This window comes from Mustelus asterias, chromosome 2, assembly GCF_964213995.1.
Source record: "Mustelus asterias chromosome 2, sMusAst1.hap1.1, whole genome shotgun sequence".
Taxonomy (NCBI): Eukaryota; Metazoa; Chordata; class Chondrichthyes; order Carcharhiniformes; family Triakidae; genus Mustelus; species Mustelus asterias.
Genome location: NC_135802.1, coordinates 4,504,920 through 4,521,574, shown reverse-complemented (window position 1 = coordinate 4,521,574; position 16,655 = coordinate 4,504,920). Strand labels below are relative to the sequence as shown.

General features: G+C 48.4%; 1 protein-coding gene across 1 annotated transcript in view; it reads left to right on the top strand.

Moving 5' to 3' along the window:
• Positions 1 to 16,655, top strand: part of LOC144504346 (uncharacterized) — a 118,569-nt gene that overhangs the window by 63,057 nt on the left and 38,857 nt on the right. The window contains exons 18-22 of the mRNA XM_078229525.1: positions 1,641 to 1,887; positions 8,259 to 8,392; positions 8,969 to 9,166; positions 11,838 to 11,989; positions 14,542 to 14,701. Coding sequence (XP_078085651.1) covers positions 1,641 to 1,887; positions 8,259 to 8,392; positions 8,969 to 9,166; positions 11,838 to 11,989; positions 14,542 to 14,701 — 891 coding nt within the window. The remainder of the gene's footprint in view (positions 1 to 1,640; positions 1,888 to 8,258; positions 8,393 to 8,968; positions 9,167 to 11,837; positions 11,990 to 14,541; positions 14,702 to 16,655) is intronic.

The window sequence follows — 16,655 nt, the reverse complement described above, 5'->3', positions numbered from 1 at the left end:
AGCTCCTTAACTCCACCACCAGCTGTAAAGCCTGTTCTGATGAGTTATCTTACCCCTCGTCATGCCAGAACAACTCTCCCAAAATCCTTAGATGTCTGCCGAATGTGTCTCTTTGACTAGAAGCTGTCTGCCTCCTTCACCCAACTATGACAGTTTACAAAGTTGAGCAGCCGCTTTCTCTGTCGGTCACGCAGAACCTCTGCTGTGATATATTCGTTGATTTGTAGGGAAGCCTGTAGCCTGATCTCAAAATTGGCTTCCTCTGCCCTCTTTCCCCATAGCACCTAAATCTTATATGTAGTTAGGAATACTAATTAGCTCCTTGAGAGACTAACTCCCTTTCAGCATAGAAGTAAATGGATCGTTGATGGCAAAATTATTTACAATGTTTCAAACATCAACTCCTTTCTGGGTCTTTGGGAGACTCTGTACTTGTTGTACTGAGAGACTGCTGCCATTGTCTCCCAAGTGTAAATTATTTGCACCTTCTGCTCAGTAAAGCAATCTCAGCCTTCCTTTTGATCTCTAACAATCAAACTACCCAGGTTTACTGTCAGGCAAATGCCCAGCATTTGACCCCCTTCATTTACCCTAAATTACTGCCCCAAAATATTAAAATCTTTACATCTCAAAGTTTTAACACCATGGCCTCCTCAGGCGAGATAGAAACGTAGAAAAACTAGAGCACAAATGAGATCTCCATGGTGTTTTGCCTGATGCATATCCCCTGAATCAACATTCTTTAAAGGGTCTTGAATGTAGCCCAGTCCATCACCTAAACCAGCCTCCCATCCATTGACTGTCCACACTTCCCGCTGCTTTGGACAATCAGCCAGCATAATCAGGGACCCATCACACTTCAGACATTCTCTCTGCCACCTTCTTCTGTCGGGAAAAAGATACAAAAGTCTGAGGATACGTATCAACCGACTCAAGAACAGCTTATTCCCTGCTGCCATCCGACTTTTGAATGGATCTAACTTGTATTAAGTTGATCTTTCAACACGGGGCACAGTGGTTAGCGCTGCTGCTTCTCAGCGCCAGGGACCTGGGTTCGATTCCTGGCTTGGGTTACTGACTGTGTGGGTTTCCTCCAGGTGCTCCGCTTTCCTCCCACATTCTGAAAGATGTGCTAGTTAGGTCCATTGACCTGAACAGGTGCAGGCCTGTGGCGACTAGGGGAATTTCACAGTAACTTCATTGCAGTGTTAATGTAAGCCTTACTTGTGACTAATAAATAAACTTAAAATAAAACTTTAAATTACTTTTTCTCTGCACCCTAATTATGACTGTAACACTACATTCTGCATTCTCTCCTTCCTCTATGAATGGTATGCTTTGTCTGTATAGCGCGCAAGAAACAATACTTTCCACTGTATGCTAATGTGACAATAAATCAAATCTTAAATTAGATTATCTGTTTATTACATTGCTGATGTGGGATCTTGCTGTGTCACAAAGTGGTTGCTGCGTTTTCTACATTGAAGACTGATGTTGTGGAAGGTGCTATCGGAATACAAGTTCTTTAAGTCACAGTTGACTCCCAACAGTGCTTTCATCTTTTATTGCCTTTCATCCCCCGCTGGAACCTCCTGGGAGATTTCTAGTTTAATTGTTGCTTTATTTTGACTTGTGTTTAGGAGTTGAAGCGTCAAGCCAAGACTGAAGAGCTGGACTCTGAGGAGGAGAGCAGTGAGGATGAAGATGAGGATGTTGATGATGATGATGATGCGGTTCGCCCTCTCCTAGCAGGAGGGCCGGATCCTGACTCGAGCAGAGATGGGAAACTTCACGTGTTCACTGTTAGCTCCACCGAGTACCTGAAACTCTGTGATAAGCTGCTGCAGGATGGGCCCCCTCAGGTGTTCAGCAACATCGAGGATACAGGTCGAGACCTTTCCTCCATCTTCTGCTCTTTCTACCATCTATGTGGGGGCGGGGTGGGAGGTGTCTGGCTCACGGCAGGTTACGTGTGATCAAGGAATGGGAAAGGACCTGGATTCCTAACCCCTGATCTTAGTTCAATTGGTAAAACTCCCTTGCTGAGTTAAAATGGCTGACGTCCTTTCCTGATCACAGGAGGTGGCCATTTGGTCCATCATCCCTGTGTTGGCTCTTTGAAAGCCCTCTCCCAGTCAGTCCCATACCCCCTGCTCTTTCCCCTTTCTCCTTTTCAATTATATACCCAACTCAATACAATTGAATCTGCTTCCTTGTCTCTCAGGTATGAGGGAGTGCTGCACTGTCAGAGGTGCTGTCTTTCAGTGGAGATGTTAAACTGAAGCTTCATTTGTCGGTTCCGATGACGATCCAATGGGTACATATCCCAAGAGGAGCAAAATGTTTCTGGGGTTTCTCTAATGAATTATACTTGCGGGCGATTTATCTCATTGCTGAGGTGGGATTTTGCTATGTGCAAAATGGCTGCCATCTTTGTCAATGATGCATCTGAAGCTTCTTTCTTCAGCCATCTTAGTCCCGCCACTCCCTGCAGAATGCCCAACCTCTGACCTGCTTTGGTAGGAATAAAGAACAGGAGGGGAGAGGCCATTCAACCCCTCTCACCTCTTTTATTTTCCAGTGGGTTTGTTGCTGACCTGTGACCTAACTTCACATTCCCGCCTTTGCCCTCGTATCCTTTAACAACGTTTGCTGACAAAAATCTTGTCAAAGTTTTATATTAACTACTTGCCTGGCGAGAGGCGACTGAATGTGGAGGGTGGGTTCTGAGGGGAAGGGTGTAACAAGGGAGGGGGTGGGGATAGGAACTAGGCAATGGAGGGAGGGGTAGTAACTGGTGAGGGGGTAATAACTGGAGAATGGGGAGGAGTGATAACTGGGGAATGGGAGGGGGAGTAACTGGGGAGGGGGGAGTAACTGGAGAATGGGGAGGGGGGAGTAACTGGAGAATGGGGAGGGGGGAGTAACTGGGGAATGGGGAGAGGAGAGTAACTGGGCAATGTGGGAGCGGGTAATCACTGGGAAAAGAGGGTTAGAACAAAGAAAATTACAGCACAGGAACAGGCCCTTCGGCCCTCCAAGCCTGCACCGATCATGCTGCCCGACTGAACTAAAACCCCCTATCCTTCTGGGGACCATATCCCTCAATTCCCATCCTATTCATGTATTTGTCAAGACACCCCTTAAAAGTCACTATCGTATCTGCTTCCACTATCCCCCCCGGCAGCGAGTTCCAGGCACTCACTACTCTCTGTGTAAGAAAACTTGCCTCGTACATCTCCTTTAAACCTTGCCCCTCACACCTTAAACCTACGCCCCCTAGTAATTGACTCTTCCACCCTGGGAAAAGGCTTCTGCCTATCCATCCTGTTAACTGTGAGGCAGGTAGTAAGAGAGAGAGAGACAAAGGCTACCAGGTAGAGGCAGAGACCTGAACCATAATTTGCCCTTGGTGTTGAATCAGTATCTTTGGCATCAGGGAATCTGGTTAATGGTGATCTCTGTGGATTTGATATCCGAGACCTGATGAGGTTGCTGGAGTGCGGTGCCTGTTGTTGGAGGAAACTGCAGCCACTGTGTGCTGATACTGGAGGGACTGAATGTTCAGACAGATGGGAGCAGGGTTCATCCACTGAACCTCATCATCCAGTGCAGACAGAGCACTGGCATTCTCCAGCACGCTTGCCCATACATGTTTCCCACTCTGATGGAGATGTGGGGGTTGTTTTGAGGGGGAGTGGTTTCTCTCCATGGGTAGGGGCTAACTTGAAGGGAAAGTTTCGATTTGCCACCTTTATAATAAGGCTGTTCTTTTATTCATTTATGGGACAGGGGCATCGCTGGCTGACCAGCATTTATTGCCCATCCCTAGTTGCACTTGAAAAGGTGGTGGGGAGCTGCCGCCTTGATTCACTGCAGTCCACGTGTTGTAGTTCTTGGTATTGACAGTATTATAATGACTGTACTCGCTGAACAGGTCTGAGGGGGCTGGGGCCCCTCAGTGTCAAACCTCTGCACTCACTCCACATGCCCCCCCCACCCCTTCCAAACCATCTCTGATCTGTTGGTTGGGTAGTGGCTGGGTGGGATAGGGTCATAGGGGTTTACAGCATGGAAACAGGCCCTTCGGCCCAACTTGTCCATGCCATCTTTTTTTTTAAAACCCCTAAGCTAGTCCCAATTGCCCGCATTTGGCCCATATCCCTCTATACCCATCTTACCCATGTAACTGTCTAAACGCTTTTTAAAAGACAAAATTGTACCCGCCTCTACTACTACCGCTGGCAGCTTGTTCCAGACACTCACCACCCTGTGTGTGAAAAAATTACCCGTCTGGACACTTTTGCATCTCTCCCCCCTCACCTTAAACCTATGCCCTCTAGTTTTAGTCTCCCCTACCTTTGGAAAAAGATATTGACTATCTAGCTGATCTATGCCCCTCATTATTTTATAGACCTCTATAAGATCACCCCTCAGCCTCCTACACTCCAGAGAAAAAAGTCCCAGTCTATCCAGCCTCTCCTTATAACTCAATCCATCAAGTCCCGGTAGCATCCCAGTAAATATTTTCTGCACTCTTTCTCGTTTAATAATATGCTTTCTATAATAGGGTGACCAGAACCGTACACAGTATTCCAAGTGTGGCTTTGCCAATGTCTTGTACAACTTCAACAAGACGTCCCAACTCCTGTATTCAATGTTCTGACTGATGAAACCAAGCATGCTGAATGCCTTCTTCACCATTCTGTCCACCTGTGATCCACTTTCAAGGAGCTATGAACATGTACCTCTCGATCTCTTTGTTCTGTAACTCTCCCCAACGTCCTACCATTAACTGAGTAAGTCCTGCCCTGGTTCAATCTACCAAAATGTATCACCTCGCATTTATCTAAATTAAACTCCATCTGCCATTCGTCAGCCCACTGGACCAATTGATCAAGATCCCATTGCAATCCGAGATAACCACCATCACTGTCCACTATGCCACCAATCTTGGTATAATCTTCAAATTTACTAACCATGCCTCCCATATTCTCATCCAAATCATTAATATAAATGAGAAATTACAGTGATCCCTGAGGCACGCCGCTGGTCACAGGCCTCCAGTTTGAAAAACAACTGGAAAAACAAATTTCCAAGTAGTGGATCACTACTTGGAAATATGATGTGGTGGCCATTACAGAGACTTGGATGACTCAGGGACAGGACTGGTTACTTCAAGTGCCGGGTTTCAGAAGGGACAGGGAGGGAGGCAAAAGAGATGGGGGAGTGGCACTGTTGATCAGAGATAGTGTCACGGCTGCAGAAAAGATGGACACCATGGAGGGATTGTCTACGGAGTCTCTGTGGGTGGAGGTTAGGAACAGGAAGGGGTCAGTAACTTTACTGGGTGTTTTCTATAGGCCGCCCAATAGTAACAGGGATGTTGAGGAGCAGATAGGGAAACAGATCCTGGAAAGGTGTAATAATAACAGAGTTGTCGTGATGGGAGATTTTAATTTCCCAAATATTGATTGGAATCTCCCTAGAGTAAGGGGTGTAGATGGGGAGGAGTTTGTTAGGTGTGTTCAGGAGGGTTTCTTGACACAGTATGTAGATAAGCCTACAAGAGGAGAGGCTGTCCTTGATTTGGTATTGGGAAATGAACCTGGTCAGGTGTCAGATCTCTCAGTGGGAGAGCATTTTGGAGATAGTGATCATAAGTCTATCTCCTTTACAATAGCATTGGAGAGAGATAGGATCAGACAAGTTAGAAAAGTGTTTAATTGGAGTAAGGGGAATTATGAGGCTATCAGGCAGGAAATTGGAGGTTTAAATTGGAAAGAGGTTTTCTCAGGGAAATGTATGGAAGAAATGTGGCAAATTTTCAGGGAATATTTGGCTGGAGTTCTGCATAGCAACGTTTCAATGAGACAAGGAAGTTATGGTAGGTTACAGGAACCGTGGTATACAAAGGCTGTAATGAATCTAGTCAAGAAGAAAAGAAAAGCTTACAGAAGGTTCAGGGAGCTGGGTAATGTCAGAGATCTAGAAGAGTATCCGGCTAATAGGAAGGATCTTAAGAAGGAAATTAGGAGAGCCAGAAGGGGTCATGAGAAGGCCTTGGCAGGCAGGATTAAGGAAAACCCCAAGGCATTCTACAAGTATGTGAAGAGCAAGAGGATAAGACGTGAAAGAATAGGACCTATCAAGTGTGACGGTGGGAAAGTTTGTATGGAACCGGAAGAAATAGCAGAGGTACTTAATGAATACTTTACTTCAGTATTCATTATGGAAAAGGATCTTGGTGGTTGTAGTGCAGACTTGCAGTAGACTGAAAAGCTTGAGCATGTAGATATTAAGAAAGAGGATGTGTTGGCGCTTTTGAAAAGCATCAAGTTAGATAAGTCGCCGGGACCGGATGAGATGTACCCCAGGCTACTGTGGGAGGCGAGGGAGGAGATTGCTGAGCCTCTGGCGATGATCTTTGCATCATCAATGGAGACGGGAGAGGTTCCGGAGGATTGGAGGATTGCGGATGTTGTTCCTTTATTCAAGAAAGGGAGTAGAGATAGCCTTGGAAATTATAAACCAGTGAGTCTCACCTCAGTGGTTGGTAAGTTGATGGAGAAGATCCTGAGAGGCAGGATTTATGAACATTTGGAGAGGTATAATATGATTAAGAATAGTCAGCATGGCTTTGTCAAAGGCAGATCATGCCTTACGAGCCTGATTGAATTTTTTGAGGATGTGACTAAACACATTGATGAAGGAAGAGTAGTAGATGTAGTATATGTGGACTTCAGCAAGGCATTTGATGAGGTGCCCCATGCAAGGCTTATTGAGAAAATGAGGGGGCATGGGATCCAAGGGGACATTGCTTTGTGGATCCAGAACTGGCTTGCCCACAGAAGGCAAAGAGTAGTTATAGATGGGTCATATTCTGCATGGAGGTTGGTCACCAGTGGAGTGCCCCAGGGATCTGTTCTGGGACCCTTACTCTATGTGATTTTTATAAATGACCTGGATGAGGAAGTGGAGGGATGGGTTGGTAAGTTTGCTGATGACACAAAGGTTGGAGGTGTTGTGGATAGTGTGGAGGGATGTCAGAAGTTGCAGCGAGAAAGTGATAGGATGCAAGACTGGGCAGAGAAGTGGCAGATGGAGTTCAACCCAGATAAGTGTGAGGTGGTTCATTTTGGCAGGTCAAATAGGATGGCGGAATATAATATTAATGGTAGGACTCTTGGCAGAGTGGAAGACCAGAAGGCTCTTGGGGTCCGAGTTCATAGGACGCTCAAAGCAGCTGTGCAGGTTGAGGCTGTGGTTAAGAAGGCGTATGGTGTACTGGCCTTCATCAATCGAGGAATTGGGTTTAGGAGTCGTGAGATAATGTTGCAGCTATATAGGACCCTGGTCAGACCACACTTGGAGTACTGTGCTCAGTTCTGTTCGTCTCATTACAGGAAGGATGTGGAAGCCATAGAAAGGGTGCAGAGGAGATTTACAAGGATGTTGCCTGGGTTGGGGAGCATGCCTTATGAGGATAGGTTGAGTGAGCTCGGCCTTTTCTCCTTGGAGAGACGAAGGATGAGGGGTGACCTGATAGAGGTGTATAAGATGTTGACAGGTATTGATCGAGTGGACAGTCAGAGGCTTTTTCCTAGGACTGAAATGGTTGCCACAAGAGGACACAGGTTTAAGGTGCTGGGGAGTAGGTACAGAGGAGGGTGGTGGGTGCGTGGAATGGGCTGCCAGCAACGGTGGTGGAGGCGGATTCGATAGGGTCTTTTAAGAGACTTTTAGATAAGTACATGGAACTTAGTAAGATAGAGGGTTATAGGTAAGCCTAGTAATCGCTAAGGTAGGGACATGTTCGGCACAACTTTGTGGACTGAAGGGCCTGTATTGTGCTGCAGTTTTTCTATGTTTCTAACCCTCTACAATCACCCTCTGGCCAATTTTGTATCCAATTGGCTACTTCACCCTGGATCCCATGAGATTTAACCTTGTGCAACAACCTACCATGCGGTATCTCCTCACAGGCAAAAACCCTCATACCTGTTTCAGATAGGTGGGGGACATTGACCAAGTTTGGTGCCCCTATTGCTGGGGGTGGGGAGGATGGATGGGGTCAGGGGTTATGTGGGCAGAGAATTCCATTTGGAAGATTGGAATATGTGATGCCTTCTATAGGTGAATAGTTGACGGAAGACCCTGCCAGGGCTCCTGAGCGCGGGAACTGGGGTTGGGGAGGGATTGCTGAAGCTTGATCACGGGGATACTGATTATTGGTTTATTTCTTCGATTTCATACAGAAATCCCTGCCGTCCAGCGCTTTGTCCACCAGATCACCCTGGCACGCCGGGCAGCCGCCACAGAGATGGTCATCCGCCAGGTCGCCACCTTCGTCAGCCACGTGGTCGCCTACCTGACCAACCGCAGAGCCCAGGTGAACGGCAGGGCTGAGTGTTAGCAGTGGGAGAGGGGGGGGAGAGGGGGGCGGTGTCCAGGGCAGGATTGAGTCTGCTGTCGGTGCATTGTGATACCCATTTACCACAAACAATGTGGCAATGTCTAATTCCTGGTCCCCGGTTTGTTTGGGCTCCGATACCAGCCACCACTCCAGCTTCCTCAACTCTGCAGAATCTATGGATGCAGTGTCTGCCTCTGATACCCCAGGGGTGGGGTGAGGTGCCTGAGTTCAGGTCTCTGATACCCTGGAGGGGGTGGGGGGGGGGGGGGTGCCGGGGAGGCAGGCGAGGTGTCTGCGATATCAGGGTCTGGGGCTCTAATATCCCGGGGGAGGGAAGGGTCTGGCTCTGGAACCTGGGGAAGTGGGGGGAAGGATCTGACTCTGATACCCTGCGTTGGGGGCGTGGTGGGGAGGGGGAGTTATCTGGGTTCAGGGTCTGGCTCGAATATCCCGGGGGAGGGGGGAAGGGTCTGGCTCTGGAACCTGGGGGAGGGGGGAAAGGTCTGGCTCGGATACATCCCACTGTACAGATGACCTGCTGTCTCTCCTCAGGATGCCTCGTACCAGGCCCGGGTGCGAGGGACAGTGAAGACCTGTCTGTCCCACGTGGAAGAATTCTTCCAGCAAACGGCGGAGGATTGTCATCGGGCCATTGAATCTTCATTCTCCCTCATCGAGTCCCAGCTGAGCGTTGGGATGCGATTGGCTGTGAGGAGCTCTGAGAGCAGTGTGCTGCGATGGGGATCACGGGTAAGTGATTGGAGTTTAGAATATGTTGCTGTTTAATTAGACTGGAACGCCACAGGATCTCAGTGCCTTATGGTTACACGACATTTACAAGCACCAAGTTTCAAAGTTTTGCCTCCATGAATGATATAGAAACATAGAAAAAACTACAGCACAAACAGGCCCTTCGGCCCACAAGTTGCACCGAAGGGCCTGTTCCTGTGCTGTATTGTTCTTTGTTCTTTGAGTGCCCCGGGGATCTGTTCTGGGACCCTTGCTGTTTGTCATTTTCATAAATGACCTGGATGAGGAAGTGGAGGGATGGGTTGGTAAGTTTGCCGATGACACGAAGGTTGGTGGGGTTGTGGATAGTTTGGAGGGATGTCAGAAGCTGCAGCGAGACATAGATAGGATGCAAGACTGGGCGGAGAAGTGGCAGATGGACTTCAATCTGGATAAATGTGTAGTGGTACATTTTGGCAGGTCAAATGGGATGAAGGAGTATAATATCAACGGTAAGACTCTTAGCAGTGTAGAGGATCAGAAGGACCTTGGGGTCCGGGTCTATAGGACTCTTAAATCGGCCTCGCAGGTAGAGGAGGTGGTTAAGAAGGCGTGGACCATTTTTGAGGTCTAGAATCACCCCAAGAGACAGTACTACAGCCTGAATCATTGTTGTTAGCAGGAAGCATAGTTGGCTACCCAAATAGCGCAATACCCAGTCAGCCTGCAACACGCTAGGGTGTTGTTCCACAGAAACAGAGGTTGAAGTATCGGTACCTCAGGAGAGATCTGGTGTAGCAAGCTCTACAAAAGTACCCCAGCAGAAGCACTCCAGTCGATGGAGTTGTGCTGCCCTACCAGGAAGCATAAGACACCAGAGTGACTGAGTCCTTGATGAACTGATTAAATGTATTAATTGTTTATTGGGGGACTTGTTAAGACCAGGCCAGAGACTTTGTGAAGTTAACTCCGACCCTAAGTTTTACATTTGTTTTGGCATTAGTGAGCATTAGGTGTTTCACTCCAGGTATGATTCAAGTGATCCACTAGGAAGCTTTTATCAAACACAGTTTACGAACACAGAATATAATAAAAAGAATTAGCATAACTTTTACCAATTATAAGATTCAAACATAAGCAGTATAATTCTTAACAGCTAGCTATCTTTGTTGTTCCAATTTAAACCAATACCTGATAGACATACACTCTTCTTTAGAATTATTCAGCACTGAAACGAGTATGCTCATGTGATGCTGGATTTTCAGTTAGAACATAGAACATTACAGCGCAGTACAGGCCCTTCAGCCCTCAGTGTTGCGCCGACCAGTGAAACCAATCTAAAGCCCATCTAACCTACACTATTCCAATATCATCCATATGTTTTTTACACTCTGGACAGCGAACCCGACAGCAGTTTTCAGAGAGGAATATATCCTCCAAACAGCAAAACCTCAAAGAGGTAAACCCGGTTCTGGCAGCTTCCAATCTCCAGACTTCACAGAGGGGAAAATAAGCGAGACACTGCTTTCTCTCTCTCGGCTCCCCGCAGCTTCCAAAACTGCAACACTTAGCAGAAACCCCAACTCCAGAGTGGGGTGGGGAAAACACTGCTGTCTCTCTCAGCTCCATGCAGCTTCTGAAAAACAAAACTAAGATTGGGCTTCTCTGTGAAAACATAGCTGTCCCCAGTCATATGACCTGACTTGTCAATCACTCCCAATCAAGCTCTACTCTGCAATCCCAGGGGAATACTGAAAAAACAGAACACTGCATTAGTTCAGATTAAAACACATGCTGTCAATTATGCTGCTTCAGTAAAAATAAAGGACACCGGCTGCAGACAACATGGCTCCGACAAAATCTGAAGGACTGCTCGAAACATCCTGCAGAGGAACACGATTAAAATGCATTTCTTCAGGGCACAATATGGTCGCAGACTGTATAGGTTAACTGTTATTCAACAAATGAAGGAACTTAGAGGGGGACGGATGTGGTGGCTGGCTCCTTTAAGGGGCGATCTTCCCTTGGGATCCCCTGATCCAGGAGTCCAGTGGGAACCAGGGTGGGGGAATCTCCCTAGTAGAGCGTTGCCTTTTGCCTCAGTTCGATCCAGGAGACAGACTGGCAGCATCAGAGCTGCACTACTCTGTAAATAGCATGTTGTGTAAATAAACATTTGTTGTTACCTTACTGGTGGAGCCAAGTTACTACAAAAGGGAAATTAAGTATTGCTGAAAAAGGCAGTGTTGAAGTTTTTTATTGTACACGCATCAGGCGAAAATTGCAGCAATACCCAACCTCAAAGGGAGCAAGAAATTTATACTGCATGAGAAGGGGAAGTGATTGGGCAAGGCATTGCCATGGAGAATGCCCCAGGGGTCAGTCAGTTGTCCCTCCAGCATTTGTTGAAAAAGGCTCCCCTGATGAGTGTAAGATGAAAAACTTTGGCAGTATATCTTTTTTTAAGACTACTTCAGTTGAGTACTACCAAAAGGAAATTGGATAAATATTCAAAAAGGAAAAACCTCAAGGCCTATGGGGAAGAACGGGGGAGAGTGGGACTGATTGAAGGGTCAGCACAGGCATGTTGGGTGAATGGCCTCCAGTGCTGTCTGATCCTCAGTGCTGTGGGCAGCTTGTCTGTTTACCAGGGGTGACTCTCTGTTGTTTCTCTCCCTTCTGTGCTGAGCAGCCCCCCAGTGGATATCCGTATCCAACCTATAGAGCTACCTGTGACCGCAACGGGACCTTCACTTCTCCCTCATATGGGACCATCGACTTTAATGAGGAGCTAACACACCCAATGTTCACTCCTGTGATGGTGATCTGGAGTGAGGTGTTCAGGTAAATCAACCAGGAGTCTCTGCGGAGGGGGAAGAGAGCAGAGTGGGGGAATGACAGGAGAGTGACGTTATCACTTTATCAGGAAACACAGAAAGGTGAATAAATAGAGAGGGGGGAATGTAGATATTTGACAGATCATGGATTTTTATTCACTTATGGGACATGGGTGTCATTGGCTGACCAGCATTTATTGCCCATCCCTAGTTGCCCTTTCAGAGGGCAGTTGAGAGCCAGCTACATTGCTGTTGGCTTTGGAGTCACATGTAGGCCAGACTAGGTAAGGATGATAGATTTCTTTCCCTAAAGGACATTAGTGAACCAGATGAGTTTTTTCCAACAAAGGTTTCATGGTCATCAGTAGATTCTTAATTCCAGATATTTTTTATTGAATTCAAATTCCACCATCTGCCGTGGCGGGATTCGAACCCGGGTCCCCAGAACATTAGCTGAGTTTCTGGATTAATAGCCTCGCGATAATACCACTAGGTCATCACCTCCCCTTGTACATCATTCACAAAGTTAACATACAGGTTTGAGTTATAAGGAGAGGCTAGATAGACCTGGGACTTTTTTCTCTGGAGCGTAGATCTTATAGAGGTCTATAAAATAATGAGGGGCATAGATCAACTAGATAGTCAATATCTTTTCCCAAAAGTAGGGGAGTCTAAATCTAGAGGGCATAGGTTTAAGGTGAGGGGGGAGAGATACAAAAGTGTCCAGAGGGGCAATTTTTTCACACAGAGGGTGGTGAGTGTCTGGAACGAGCTGCCAGAGGTAGTAGTAGAGGCGGGTACAATTTTGTCTTTTGAAAAGCGTTTCGACAGTCACATGGGTAAAATGGGTAAAGAGGGATATGGGCCAAATGCGGGCAATTGGGATTAGCTTAGGGGTTTTAAAAAAGTGGCATGGACAAGTTGGGCTGAATTCCATGCAGTAAACGTCTATGACTCTAGGTACAGCGAGGAATTGGGAAAGCTAGGAGCACGTTAGCATTTATTTAATGTTATTTTTTCACAGGATGAGGGCGTCTGTGGCGAAGCCAGCATTTCTTTGCTCTTCCCTTGACCTGAACATTTGATATGAATTATTGCTGTAATTGTATGGAGGCATTGGTGAGACCACACTTGGGGTACTCTGGTCTCCTTGGCCAAGGAAAGATGTACTTGTGCTTCGGATGTTCTCATCTGATTGGTCCCCAGGATGAGGTGGGATAGGATGAGTAAATTGGACCTGTTGCCTCTGTCGTTTAGAAGGTGAGAGGTGATCTCACTGAAAGCTACAAGATTCTGAATGGGTTCAATAGGGGCAGCCCCAGGAAGGCCCTGGTCAGGGAATCTAAACATGGGGCACAGTCTCAGACTCTGCAACTGACCGTTCTGGACTGAGATGAGGAGGAATTTCTTCACTCAGAGGCTTGTGAACGTTTGGAATTCTCTTCCCCAGAAGGTTGTGGATGCTCCATTGTTGAGAATATTCCAGACGGAGATTGGAGACGGACTGATTTCGGGATGCTGAGGAAGATGGGGATAGTACAGGAAGTCGGGCCTGAATGGCTGAGCTGGCTCATAGCCACTTTCATAGCTTCTTACGTGGGGTGGGAGGAGGGAGTGAAATAACCAGAGGGTGTGAGGGAGGAGGGTGGGGGTGGCAGGGATGGGCTGGATGTGAGAGAGAGGGGAGTGGAGATGGGATATGGTGTGGGGGTGGGATATTTTGGGGACAGGGTGGAAGATGATTTTTGCCTTTGCCCTGTCTGACCTGTTGCCTTTGCCCTGTCTGACCTGTTGCCTTTGCCCTGTCTGACCTGTTGCCTTTGCCCTGTCTGACCTGTTGCCTTTGCCCTGTCTGACCTGTTGCCTTTGTCCTGTCGCCCTGCCTGGCCTGTCGCCTTTGCCCTGCCTGGCCTGTCGCCTTTGCCCTGCCTGGCCTGTCGCCTTTGCCCTGCCTGGCCTGTCGCCTTTGCCCTGCCTGGCCTGTCGCCTTTGCCCTGCCTGGCCTGTCGCCTTTGCCCTGCCTGGCCTGTCGCCTTTGCCCTGCCTGGCCTGTCGCCTTTGCCCTGCCTGGCCTGTCGCCTTTGCCCTGCCTGGCCTGTCGCCTCTGCCCTGCCTGGCCTGTCGCCTCTGCCCTGCCTGGCCTGTCGCCTCTGCCCTGCCTGGCCTGTCGCCTCTGCCCTGCCTGGCCTGTCGCCTCTGCCCTGCCTGGCCTGTCGCCTCTGCCCTGCCTGGCCTGTCGCCTCTGCCCTGCCTGGCCTGTCGCCTCTGCCCTGCCTGGCCTGTCGCCTCTGCCCTGCCTGGCCTGTCGCCTCTGCCCTGCCTGGCCTGTCGCCTCTGCCCTGCCTGGCCTGTCGCCTCTGCCCTGCCTGGCCTGTCGCCTCTGCCCTGCCTGGCCTGTCGCCACTGCCCTGCCTGGCCTGTCGCCACTGCCCTGCCTGGCCTGTCGCCTCTGCCCTGCCTGGCCTGTCGCCTCTGCCCTGCCTGGCCTGTCGCCTCTGCCCTGCCTGGCCTGTCGCCTGTTTGGGATATCTGGGTGCTCAGTGACTCTCCTCTTGGCAGCAAGTCCGTGTTCCAGCATTTACAAAGGTTCAAGGCGGGCGTCCTGGAGAATCTACAACGCTTCTTCTCTGAGCTGAAGCAGCAACTGCAGCAGATCGAGGGCGACACACAACCTGTGGATTATATCCTGCGCCAGCAGCTCCCGGCTGTGGAAGCCAAGGTCAGTGGAGATTGAGTGACTGTGTTCAAACCAAACCCTCCCTTACCCCACCGTCACCCCCGATTTCCCCCCCCCCCCCACCAATTTCCCCCATCCATCTGTCACCCACAACCTCTCACCCATCTAACCATCCTGCACTCGCCCCAAACATCCATCACCCCTGATTCCCCATCCATCCATCCATCCCATCACCCCATCATCATCATAATTCCCCACCCCCACCCCCACTGCAAACCGGCACCATGAGGATTGGAGGCATTTTTAATTTCCGCCAAAGAGGACCAAGAAACTGATAAAGACGGAGTACAATAAGAAACATAAAAAAAGACTGTGTAAAAAGGAAAAGATTAGCTAAGACAAATGTGGGCCCATTGCAGTCAAAGGCAGGAGAATTTATAATGAGGAATAAGGAAATGGCGGAGAGACTGAACAAGCACTCTACGGAGAGGAAGAGGCAAAATATCTCCCGGAAATAGAGATCCGGGGGACACATGAGGAACCGAAAAAAAGTTACTGTTCGCAAAACAAAACAAGGTCGGGCTGGAGAAATTAATGGGACTAAAAGTTGCTAATTCCCCTGGACCTGCATCCCAGAGTGTGGAAGGAGGTGGCTATAGAGATAGTGGATGTATTGGGAATCGTCTTCCAAATCCTGTACATTCTTGACAGGTTCCTGAAGTTGGAAAATGTAACTCCACTGTTTAAAAAAGGAGTCAGTGAGAGAGAAAACAGGGAACTACAGACTGGTTAGCCTGGTGTCAGCAGTCGGGAAAATACTAGAATTTAGTGTCCAGTTATCACATCCTTTAGAATAAATTCTATAATCATCGGATTTGGCAGAGTCAGCATGGATCGAGGAAAGGCAAATCACGTTTGACAAACCTTTTGGAATTTTTTGAGGAAGTTGATAGATAAAGGAGAATGAGTGGACGTGGTGTATTTGGATTTTCAGAAGGAATCCTGAGCACCCGGAGGAAACCCACGCAGACACGGGGAGAACGTGCAGACTCCACACAGACAGTGACCCGAGCCGGGAATTGAACCCAGGTCCCTGGCGCTGTGAGGCAGCAGTTCTAACCACTGCGCCACCCAATATCCATCTATGTATGTGTATAGATGATGCAGGAGGGGAGGTTTTTAATTTCCGCAGACATTGAGACCAGTTCTGGGGGATTTGGGACCTGCACAAACTGAATGGGTTGTACCTCCACGGGCCAGGGCCTAATGTTCTAACCGGTTGGTTCGCTGCTGCTTTTGGGGAGGGTTTCAACTAACTTGTCAGTGGGATGTGGGAACCAGGAGGTCCTACAAGAGAGAGCAACCAGGGTGCACAAAAGAATTGAGAGGGACAACACTAGATTAGGAAGTAGTAAAGTATTGGGTGGGGTCAGAGTTAGGGGGAATGTAAAGAACATACGAAATAGGAGCAGAAGTAGGCCATTCGGCCCCTTGAGCCCGCTCCGCCATTCAATAAGATCATGCCTCATCTGTTTGTGTTTCGAATTCTGGATGCCCTTCCACCCCCAGTAACCTTTGATCCCCTTACCTAACAAGAATCTATCTACCTCTGCCTTAAAAGTATTCAGTGACTCCCACCTCCACTGCCTTCTGAGGCTGAGAGTTCCAAAGTCACACAACCCTCTGAGGAAAAATAATTCTCCTCATCTCCGTCCTAAAAGGACGACCCCCAGTTTTAAAACAGTGCCCCCTAGTTCTGGACTCACCCACACGAGGGAACATCCTTTCCACAGGGGGACTAGTCGCTGGACTAGTAACCCAGAGATCTGGTTCCAATCCCAGCATGGCAGATGGTGGGATTTTAACTTAATTTGAAAGAAATCTCTCTCGAACTGTCTTTCTGTCTCTCTCTATTGCCCCCCCACTCCAACTCACTCTCTCTCATGCTCTCTGTCACCCCGTCCCCGTCCCAACTCCCTCTCTCTCTCCCTCTAAC